General features: G+C 57.8%; 1 protein-coding gene across 4 annotated transcripts in view; it reads left to right on the top strand.

The window, feature by feature from the left end:
- ARMC6 (armadillo repeat containing 6) overlaps window positions 1-7,165 on the top strand; it is a 14,504-nt gene extending 7,339 nt beyond the window's left edge. For all 4 annotated transcript variants that reach the window (XM_007116948.4, XM_028484142.2, XM_028484144.1 and 1 more), the window contains exons 4-8: window positions 1,398-1,971; window positions 3,718-3,863; window positions 4,564-4,695; window positions 5,070-5,207; window positions 6,394-7,165. In XM_007116948.4, coding sequence (XP_007117010.1) covers window positions 1,398-1,971; window positions 3,718-3,863; window positions 4,564-4,695; window positions 5,070-5,207; window positions 6,394-6,606 — 1,203 coding nt within the window. In that variant the 3' untranslated portion in view covers window positions 6,607-7,165. The remainder of the gene's footprint in view (window positions 1-1,397; window positions 1,972-3,717; window positions 3,864-4,563; window positions 4,696-5,069; window positions 5,208-6,393) is intronic.
- Window positions 7,166-10,940: the final 3,775 nt, after the last annotated feature.

The following is a 10,940-nucleotide window of genomic DNA, read 5'->3' as shown; positions in this document are numbered from 1 at the left end:
GCAGGCTCAGCGGCCATGGCTCACGGGCCCAGCCGCTCCGCGGCACGTGGGATCCTCCCTGACCGGGGTGCGAACCCGGTTCCCCTGCATCGGCAGGCGGACGTGCAACCACTGCGCCACCAGGGAAGCCCTACCCTATTTCTTAATATTCTGTTTCATCATAACATATGTTTAGTTAAGTCCACAAATCAGAGCTCAGCGAGGGTTGGCTGACAGGCATTTTTGACTTTCATGGCAGTCGAGGCCAAATCAAAGCACTTCGGGCTGATGGTATCTGTAGACCCACCCTCACCAGGGCTGGATGCAAATGACGTCTTAAGCTCCAGGGGCATGGGTTCATCTTGGGCTCAAGCTGAGACAGGTCCTCAGGTCATGGCATTGAGTGGCCACTAGACTTGTGTGCCCTATTCACATTGTCTTCTCTCATTATAAGCTTTTTCCCCAAGGGCTTAGAGTTGAACATGGGTAAACCAACCGTGTGTACAGCATGGTTTCATTTGGCAGGTGCTCAGTAAATATTTGTGGCGTGAATGAGAGAGATGAACAGGAGGTATATGATATGGGCAGGACTGGTAAAGGTGGCTTTCACCTTCCTTAGAGAGCTAGCCATTGGTGGGCATGTCAGTTAGTTATGACTGCATAACGAACAAACCAAGGGGACGTCCCTGGCAGTCCAGTGGTTAGGACTCCGTGCTTTCACTTCTGTGGGCCCGGGTTCGATCCCTGGTCAGGGAACTAGGATTCTGCAAGCCACGTGGCACGGCCAAAAAACAACAACAACAAACAACCCAAAACAATAGCCATTTTATTGGTTTTGATGATTTTGCTGGGTTGACTGATCTCAGCTGGGTGGTTCTTCTGGTCTCACTTGGGGGCCTCTCATGCAATGGCAGCTAGAGCTAGAATGTTTAATGTCTGTACTCGTGTGTGTGGCTCCTTGTCAGGGACACTGAGATGGCAGGGCCTCTCTCTTTCTCTCTCCCTCTCCCTCCCTCCCTCCCTCCATGGCCTCTCAAGCTCAGTGGGGACTTCCCTGGTGGTCCAGGGGCTAAGACTCCACGCTCCCAATGCGGGGGGGCCCGGGTTCAATCCCTGGTCAGGGAACTAGATCTCACATGCCACAACTAAGAGTTCGCATGCCGCAACTAAAGATCCCACGTGCTGCAACTATAAGATCCTGCATGCCGCAACTAAGACCCAGCACAGCCAAATAAATAAATGTTTAAAAAATAAATAAATAAAAGCACAGGTGTGGAAGCTGCCGCAGCTGGAACTAGCCCCACAGAACTTCCACCAAGGCCCAGAGCCCACACGAGGGAATCCCACAGGGGTGCAGCACTGTCGCTGTGACCGTCTTTCGACTGAGCTGACACTGAGGTTTCTCCCATGTCCCTTAGGCCCTGGATGACCTGCAGGAGTCCATGGCCCGCTCTCACCCCCAGGAGGTGTCAGCACACCTCGCCCGCTTTTGCGAGCAGTGCGAGCAGCAAAAGGCCTGCCGCTTCTTGGCAGCCGAGAAGGGGGCCTACCCCATCCTCCTCGCCACCTGGAAGTTGGCCGCAGCAGGTGACCAGGGTCTCCTGCTCCAGGCCCTCAATGCCCTGTCGGCCCTGACTGATGGCCAGCCTGACCTCTTGGACACGCAGGGCCTGCAGCTGCTGGTGGCCACACTGGCCCGGAATGCTGACTCGGCCAACGTGACCTGCTTGGGGATCCGCTGTGTGCGCCACGCCTGCCTGAAGCACGAGCAGAACCGGCAGAGCCTGGTGAAGGCCGGCGTGCTACCCCTGCTGACTGGCGCCATTGCCCGGCACAGCTGCTGTGCCGATGTGGTCAGGGAGGCCTGCTGGGCCCTACGCATCATGACCTTTGATGATGACATTCGTGTGCCCTTCGGCCGTGCCCATGACCATGCCAAGATGATCGTGCAAGAGAATGGAGGCTTGAAGGTGCTCATTGAGGCCACTAAAGGTAGGAGCAGGTGTGGCAAGAGTGAGAGTCAGGGTTTAGGACTGCTTCAGGTCTGGCTGGCTCTGGGCACCACTTGTATTTGTCAACTTGGTCCCACCAGCATGGCAGCCCTAGCATAACAGTGTCCTTACTCCTAGTTGCTCCAGGAGAGTTCCAAGCCAGCGCTCGTTGGCCCAGACCACATCCCATGCTCATCTCTAAACCATCTGGGGAAGGGACTTGGTTCTGTCCAGCAACACAGACTGAGAGTGGAAAAGAGGGCTCCTCAAAGGAAAAAATAAGGGTGCTGTTTCCCGAAGATGGGGGAGTGTTGCTGGCACTCACTGTGGCCGCTCCCAGGCGGAGGTTTACACTTTGGTTCATACTTGGCCGCCCATTCTTGTGCATGTCCATGTGCCTGACTCTGGGGTGACCCTGATGAGGCAGCCAAGGGAGGTCACAACACTGATGTTTGGGCACCAAAGCCCCTGACCTCTGTCCACTGCACCCACTGGAAAAGGCCTGACTGGGGTCTGGTGCACAGAAGGTGCTAGAAGAATGAGTTCCCCTTTCCAGCCTGCCCTGTGGCTCTGGCTTTCTCACCAGGCCTGTGTGTGCAACTCTGGCCCTTTCTGTGGAGGCGTGGGGCCTGCCTCATTCTCCCCTTCATACCTCCAGAGAGGGTGAAAACCAGCTGCAAAGTTGGGCTGCTTTTCCAAGGGGTGCTTTGCATCTTCCTTGTTTATTTGCAGGAGCTCCTATCAGTGAGAGTGCTACCACAGACAGAACCAGTAGGGTGTGTGTGTGTGTGTGTGTGTGTGCGTGTATTTTTGTATATATTTGTATACATATATACGTATATATATATATACATAGAGAGAGAGAGATTTATTGCAGGGAATTGGTTCATGTGGTCGTGGGGCTTTTGAATCTGAAATCTGTGAGGCGGGCCGGAGGCTTGGGCAGGAACCAACACTGTACTCTGCCAGCAAGCTTCTTCCTCTTCAGGGAGACCTCAGTTTCCCTCTTAAGGTCTTTGGTTTATTAGATGAGGCCCACGCAGACCGTCAAGGGTCATTTCCTTGAAGTCAGCTGGTCATGGATGTACCACATCTAGAGAATGCCTCCATGGCACACCTGGATTAGTATTTATGGAGTCGCTGGGGACTGTGGCCTGGCCAGGGGGCCCTATAAATGACCATCACTGAGCTCTGTGTCATTATGGCTCTCCGTGCCCCCCTGCTAACTCCCTAACTCTCCTTCCCGCATCATTCTCAGTCATTCCTCTCCTCCCTGGTGCCTCTGAGCTTTGTCTTCAGCATCCGTGTTTAATTTTGCTCAGGTCAACTCTATCCATATGTCCCTCTGCAGCTTCTAGGTGTCCTGTTGCAGTTAGAAAGGTCGGTCCCTACCCAAGATCATAAAAATAGTCTCGGATGTCTTATTATAGCACTATTATGGTTTTCTTTTTTTAGCCGAGATCAGTTGGTCTGGAATTTATCTGGGGCACAGTGGAGGGGAAGGTACAGTCCTGTGTCTTCCCCGGCAGCCAGCAGGGGGCACTGCAGGCCCAGGCAGCACCCCGCCCCCACCCCCGCACCTTGTGGTCCCTGGGGCCCTCCTGGTACAGGCGGCCACCCGGCCAGGCAGAGGGGCCAGGCTTCGCTGGTGGAGCGTGATTCGGGATTCCTCCCAGGACTACTGGCTCGGAGCGTGGGCTGGTTTTCTCTCTCCTCACCCCAGCGGTTCCTCCTCCTCCATCTGCAGCGTTCCCCGACAACCCCAGCATCTTGAGTGATCTCTGCAGCACCCTGTCCCGCCTGGCTGTCCGCAACGAGTTCTGCCAGGAGGTCGTCGACCTCGGGGGCCTCAGCGTCCTGGTGGCCCTGCTGGCCGACTGCAGTGACCACCAGGTGGGCGTCCAGAGCTGTCTTAGAGTGTGAAGTCCCCTCGCCTGAGTTTCACTCTGTCATTTCCCTCGACACCTGGGGAATGCTCCGGGCCTCCCAGTGAACTCTGCCCCTCTAGGCCGCGATCAGCCAGCCAGGCTTGAGTCAGAACACGCTGGCCCTGTCTGCTGAACCCAGAGCCAAAGATCACTTTTCACTTCTCATGATCCATGAGAAGGACCTCAAATTTAGGGGGAAAACAAACCCACCCACTCTCTCTCACTGTCCTTTAGTGGTGGGGGGGCTGGTCCAGCCCCCAACTCAGGTGTGTGATGCTTCAGTGAGGCCACCCGTGCTCTGCTCACTGGCCTGAGCCAGCCACACGCCCCTCTGTGTGTGTTTTGGCGGGGGGGGGGGGGGGGGGGGGCGGGTTGTTGCAATCATCCAGATGCCTCGCCTGGATGCAGGTGGCCTGAACCACAGGGTCCACTTCCCCAAGCCTCCCCTGCCTTCTCTATACAGCAAGTGATGAATAACCCTGCTCTTCCATCTCAGCTGCACGCCCCGGGGTGGCCCCACCTGTGTTCAGACAGCAGACATTGAAACAGCCCCAGACCCTCCCTCGATACCCCCTCCCACAATCCAGCAACCAAGCACTTAATGCCTGGGTGCCTCTCAGGAGAGGGTGTGGCCGGGTGTGATCCTTGCATTGCCGTCTCTTCAGGACCTTGTGAAGCAAGCGCTGAGTGCCCTGAGGGCTATCGCAGGCAACGATGACGTGAAGGATGCCATTGTCCGCGCCGGCGGGACAGAGCCCATTGTGTCCGCCATGACCCGGCACCTGGCCAGTCCCCAGGTACCCACCCCAGGGCAGGGGGGACACACAAGGTGGGGCTGCATGGCTGGAGTCCCAGATCAGTATCTGTATCTACATAATGGTCTTTCCCATCTCCCGATGCAGGGCCAGGCCTAGGGTGAGGTCAGCGAGCAAGAGGCTGGGGGCAGGGTGAGTGAGTGCCGGGGCGGGGCGAGCAAGGGGCCTGGGGTGAGACCGTCACCCCTAAGAGCTTGGTTGATGCACCTGGTGTCGTTTCTGTTACTTCTGGTCCAGTACACATGTGGACTGACAGCGGTCTGTCCAGGTGAGGTTGCAGGGCACTCACCTGGGGAGCTGGTGACAGTGGGGGTCTGTCTGCCTCCTCTCAGCCATCCCCGTGACTCACCCCACAGGTGTGTGAGCAGAGCTGCGCGGCCCTGTGTGTCCTGGCACTGCGCAAGCCAGAGAACAGCCGGGTCATCGTGGAGGGCGGCGGGGCCCTGGCTGCACTGCAGGCCATGAAGGCACACCCGCAGGAGGTTGGCGTGCAGGTAGGCGTGGGGGACAGGAGGAGGGGACGGGAGCCTGGTGGGCAGGTGGGGCAAGAGGCCAGCGTGCACATTGCCGGGGGCGGGAGGGGGAGGGTGCAGGTCCTCTTTGTCCCTGTCCCATCCCCATCATGACCCAAGGCTCCAGGGTCTTCCTTCTCAGCCCCTGATGTCCTGCATCTACTTCCCATCCTCCAGAAATGTGCTGAATTCTGCCCACTGCTGTCTTCTTTGCTCTTCTTGCATTTGCTCTTTTCCTTTCCTAACAGTCTCTTTAGAGGGATCTGAAGAGGAGGAAGAGTTGGGGGGACCAGCAGCTGGGGATCTGCTGGGGTTTGGGAAAGGTTCCCTGCCCCACCTTAGGCTGCTGCTTTGTGTTTTGCATGTGGGGCCACTGTCCACGCCTTGATGGGGAGTCAGCAGAGGTGAAGTGTAGACAGTGCAATGCACAGCTCTGCCAGAAACCCACACTCCTCCCTGCAGCAGCCCCCAGGGTGCTCCCTGCCTCCCACCTTTCATACCCTCCCAGCACAGGGGCCTCCTTGTTGGTCCTGAGACACACCAGGCTTGGTCCCACTGGGGCCTTTGCTCCCTCCTCCAGGATGCTGTGCCTCTGGCTGGCCCGTCACCTTGTCCACTCCTGACCACCCCGGCCGGGCGGGCCCTCGCACCTCACCTGCTTCTCACCTGCTCTCCCACTGGTGGTGGATGCCATGTTAGGGTGCTTCTCAGCACCCACCCCCGGCAGAGACACAGAGCACAAATGCCAACTGAATGAATAACAGTATAATTGACAGATGGACCCTGTACACAACCCCGCTTTTCCCACTGTTTCCCTGCCGTCTCCCCTGCCGCCCGGCCAGGCTCTTGCCAGCATCAGGGGATGCTGAGACTTGCTCTGAGACTTTGGGTCTCGCACCTGAGGGACCAGCCCCTCCTGCCAAGCACTTGGCTACCCTGAGCTTTTGTCTCCTCACCTGGGAGCTGGGGTGATTAGCCCTGCCTCCAGGGCTGCCAAGAGGATGAAGTGGAGGCATGAGTCTAGCCTGATGAGTCATAGCGTAGGCACCTGCTGAATGTTGGCTGCAGCCGTGTTGTCTTATGATGAGGACTCTGAGGTCAGAGTGGACCCCACCCCCGGCTCCCACCTGCTGGCTCACAGCCACTCGCCTTCTGCTCTCTCTTCTAGAAACAGGCCTGCATGCTGATCCGAAACCTGGTGGCCCGAAGCCAGACCTTCTCACAGCCCATTCTGGACCTGGGGGCTGAGGCACTCATCTCGCGGGCCCGTGCCACCCATCGCGACTGTGAGGACGTGGCCAAGGCCGCCCTGAGGGACCTGGGCTGCCACGTCGAGCTCCAAGAGCTGTGGACTGGCCAGAAGGGTAACCTGGCACCATGACCCCAGGCTCAGTGTGAGCTGTGACTGGGTGAGTCATGTGACTCAGGAACAGCTGGGGAGAGGGTGGGGGCAGGAATCATGTCCTGCTACTCTGCCTCCAGATTCCTCCCCCATTAACAGGAGGTGTTGTCTGATGGGTACCAAGCATTGGCCAGGGGGTGGGAAGGGAGCATTAGTGAGGTGCCTACACAGCAGAAAGCAGCCCCTGGGTCCCGGCCTCCCTGCATGCTATTCCGCTCACCGGCTGACAGCATCGGCTTCATCCGTCCTGTGCCACCCAACCCCACTGCCCTTTCCTAGTAGAAGCGCCCCCTCAGCATTGCTTAGGGCCAAAGGTCTGTCTGAAACCTGGAAACCATACTGGCCAATCTCAAAGCAGGGCAGGGATCCCACTTCTGTTCCTGCAAGTCCGTTCTCATCCCTGCTACTGCTTCTCCCACCTGTAAAATGGATCACAGATGCCTCGCTGTGCTGAACAGAGGGCAGGGACCAAGGCTCGTTTGTCTCCAGGTGTCCCAGGCCAGCCAGTGATGCCTGGTAATAAAAGACTGTTGGTTGATCAATGGAAGGGTCTCTTCTGTAGCACCATGCGGCATGGGAGCCACAGCCAGTGGCCTCAAAGAACAGGGGAGAGGGGTGCATGTTTGGGGAGGTCATGGGTTCACTGAGGAAAGTGAAGGGGTTTTGAGAGCAACCTGGGATGTATGATTCACTGTCACCCTCAGAGGGGTAGGCTGCTGGGGTCATTGTCAGACTTGGGATCCAAGAGTGCCAAGGTTGCTGTTCCTCAATGTGCATTGACTTTCGGGGGCTGGAGCGCTCAGTGTCTAGCTCCCACCTGAGGGACCTGGGCTGCCACGTCGAGCTCCAAGAGCTGTGGACTGGCCAGAAGGGTAACCTGGCACCATGACCCCAGGCTCAGTGTGAGCTGTGACTGGGTGAGTCATGTGACTCAGGAACAGCTGGGGAGAGGGTGGGGGCAGGAATCATGTCCTGCTACTCTGCCTCCAGATTCCTCCCCCATTAACAGGAGGTGTTGTCTGATGGGTACCAAGCATTGGCCAGGGGGTGGGAAGGGAGCATTAGTGAGGTGCCTACACAGCAGAAAGCAGCCCCTGGGTCCCGGCCTCCCTGCATGCTATTCCGCTCACCGGCTGACAGCATCGGCTTCATCCGTCCTGTGCCACCCAACCCCACTGCCCTTTCCTAGTAGAAGCGCCCCCTCAGCATTGCTTAGGGCCAAAGGTCTGTCTGAAACCTGGAAACCATACTGGCCAATCTCAAAGCAGGGCAGGGATCCCACTTCTGTTCCTGCAAGTCCGTTCTCATCCCTGCTACTGCTTCTCCCACCTGTAAAATGGATCACAGATGCCTCGCTGTGCTGAACAGAGGGCAGGGACCAAGGCTCGTTTGTCTCCAGGTGTCCCAGGCCAGCCAGTGATGCCTGGTAATAAAAGACTGTTGGTTGATCAATGGAAGGGTCTCTTCTGTAGCACCATGCGGCATGGGAGCCACAGCCAGTGGCCTCAAAGAACAGGGGAGAGGGGTGCATGTTTGGGGAGGTCATGGGTTCACTGAGGAAAGTGAAGGGGTTTTGAGAGCAACCTGGGATGTATGATTCACTGTCACCCTCAGAGGGGTAGGCTGCTGGGGTCATTGTCAGACTTGGGATCCAAGAGTGCCAAGGTTGCTGTTCCTCAATGTGCATTGACTTTCGGGGGCTGGAGCGCTCAGTGTCTAGCTCCCACCCAGCTCTGTGGCCTTGAGCTGGTGACCTAACCTCTCTGAGCCTTGATTTGCTCCTCCATAAAGCAGGGAGAGGGGAGGGGATAGAGCCCCCTCCGAAGGGTGTTGGAGCAGAGCTGAGCACATGGGAGACACCCGATCGTCTAGCTTTTAGCACCCGAGTCACCCCAGGAGAACCGTCCTGCACTCTCCCGCCTGGCCACATTGAGGTCCTCGCTCACTGGTTGGCTAGGGCAGCCTGGCTTCCCTCTCTGGGCCTCAGTTTCCCCATCTGTAAAGTGGGCATCACTGTCGCTGCCCCCAGTGCCCATCCTCCCCAAGTGTCTTGGAGGGGTCGCCAGGCAGCGGTGCCTGGCAGACCCCAGCTCTCCTCTGCATTCACCCTCGGGGTCATGTTGTGGTCACCTGGCAGCTCGTGCATCCCGCGTGGCCCAGTCAGGGTCAGGGCAGCCTCAGGCCCCCTGGTGGGCTCCAGGCACCATGCCTGACACCTCCAACTCATACATTAGGAGCTCCCCTCACCTATCGGAGTCCCCACCCCACTACTGGTCATTCACCTCCTCTAGGCTGAAGAATGTCTTGAGTTCAGTCCTTGACATCAACTCAGGCCCTTGCCCAGAGGCTTCTGGTTTCTATGGAAATTGGCCCATGCGAATAGCTATGGGGGGAGCATCACCCTGGTCCCACCTTCCTGTGGTGTCCAAACCTCCTCCACCCCTGGATGGAGGGGGGGCCCTGCCAGCTCAGTGGGGCTGATGAGAACCTCTGACCCAGTCACCCGGCCCTGACCTTCCTCACTGGGGACTCAGCCACACCTGCTCCAGGCTGCCCCGACTTGCCTTCTAGGTTGGCCGCCCATGTGACCTTGGGTCATTCCTGTGACCTTGGAGCAGTCCTCGGGCCCCGTGAGCATCATGTTTCTTCATCTGTCTCGTTGGGGGCGGGGGGCGGGGGGTGCCACTAGTCCATTTCTGGGGAAGTCTGAGGTGCCGGCCCTGTAATTCCTGCCTCAGCTCTGCTCTCAACCTACCTGTGGCTCCCCATTGCCCTCTCCATAAAACCAAACTGTCCTCCAGGCCCTACCCACCTCCCACCCGCATCTTCCCCATGTTCCCATTTAATCACACTTCCAGTCACTCCAGCCTCCCCACCTCAGGGCCTTTGCACATGTTGTATGCTGCATGGAGCTTCCTTCCCCAGCCCTCCCCGTGGCCAGCTCCTTCCTGGCACCAGGTTCCAGATCATACATTGCCTTCTCAGAGATTCCCTATTGTTCCCCTGCCCTGGCACCCCCCCACCCCGGCCAATCACCACTTGTGCTGTGTCCTTGACCTCTGACCCCATCTAAGGTCACCTCACTTGTGGGCTTTTCTCCTTTGTCTGCCCCTCCCCCGCGTCCATGAGCTCCATATGGGCAGGCTCCTGGGTCCCCGCTCTGCTCCAGTTTCCCATAAATGTTTTTGAATGTACACCTGAATAAATTAATAGGTACGCAGGGTGGTTGGAGGGAAGGCCTCTGCTCCTGCAGCCCCAGTCCCCTCCCCTGGGCTTTCCACCAGTCTTCCTTCAGCTGCAGGCTTCTTCCAGGAGGGGTGGCTCCTGCTTATCAGTCCTCCCCACCTTGCCTGAGGGTGTCTTCAGCGGGTGTGGTCAGGGCCTGTTTGGACATCCCCAGGCTGGGTGAGGCCCCGCCTCCAGCTGAAGACCCCACATTTCACTGAGGTCCGCCAGGCCTGTGTTCCTGTCCCTCCTCTGCCACCTCAGGTGAGCCTCTGCCTCCTCACCTGGAAATGAGCTAAGTGTGTCAGTGCACAGGGCCACAGCAAGGCCTGGTTCAGGGGATACCTGGCACAGAGCACTCTTTTAAGGAGTGCTTGCCATCCTGTCCTTGTTTTTGACAGGGAAATATGGGCTAAGGGGGAAACCTCTACAAGGGAGTGGTCAGCACATTCAGTTCTGCCTCTACTGTTGTGTAGAGGGGCCTGACCTCTCTGAGCCTCTGGGAGGCTGAGTGAGGCTGCCTTTGAACCAGTTAGTCTTGACTGTCGTCTTGACTGTCGTCTGTCAAGGATGTGTCCCTCCAGCCAGGGAAGGGCCCAGTGTCTTGGGAAAGGAACACTGTTGCTTTTTCACTGTGAACACATTTGAGAGGCAGGGCCTGTGAACCCCATTTTCCAGATGAGAAACAGACTCGTTGGCATTCAAGGGGCCGACATGGGATGAGAACCTGGCTCGGCCTGCCTCCATGCCCCTCCTCTGTTGCCAGCGTTGCTAACATGACCTTGGGCAAATGGCTCTGTAGCCTCGGTTGATTAAGCCCTGTCACCGTGCCCAGGCCTGGCTCACGGCCATCGTGTCAGATGATTCCTGGGATTCCTGAGAAGTAGCGGGAACTGGCGGTGCAGAGAGTCAGTGTCCTGCCCAGGGGAAGCCAGGCAGACAGGGAAAAGCTGGGATCCCCTGGGCACCCTCGCCAGGTACAGCCGAGGTGCCCATGGTGGGGGGTGTCAGTTGCTGATTCCAAGAGGCACTGCCTGCCATTGTTGGGAGGTGGCAGGTAGGTTGGCCAGCACCAGCTTGCTGATGAG

Source organism: Physeter macrocephalus, unplaced genomic scaffold (genome assembly GCF_002837175.3).
Source record: "Physeter macrocephalus isolate SW-GA unplaced genomic scaffold, ASM283717v5 random_132, whole genome shotgun sequence".
NCBI lineage: Eukaryota > Metazoa > Chordata > Mammalia > Artiodactyla > Physeteridae > Physeter > Physeter macrocephalus.
This window is presented reverse-complemented; position numbering and strand designations above follow the sequence as displayed.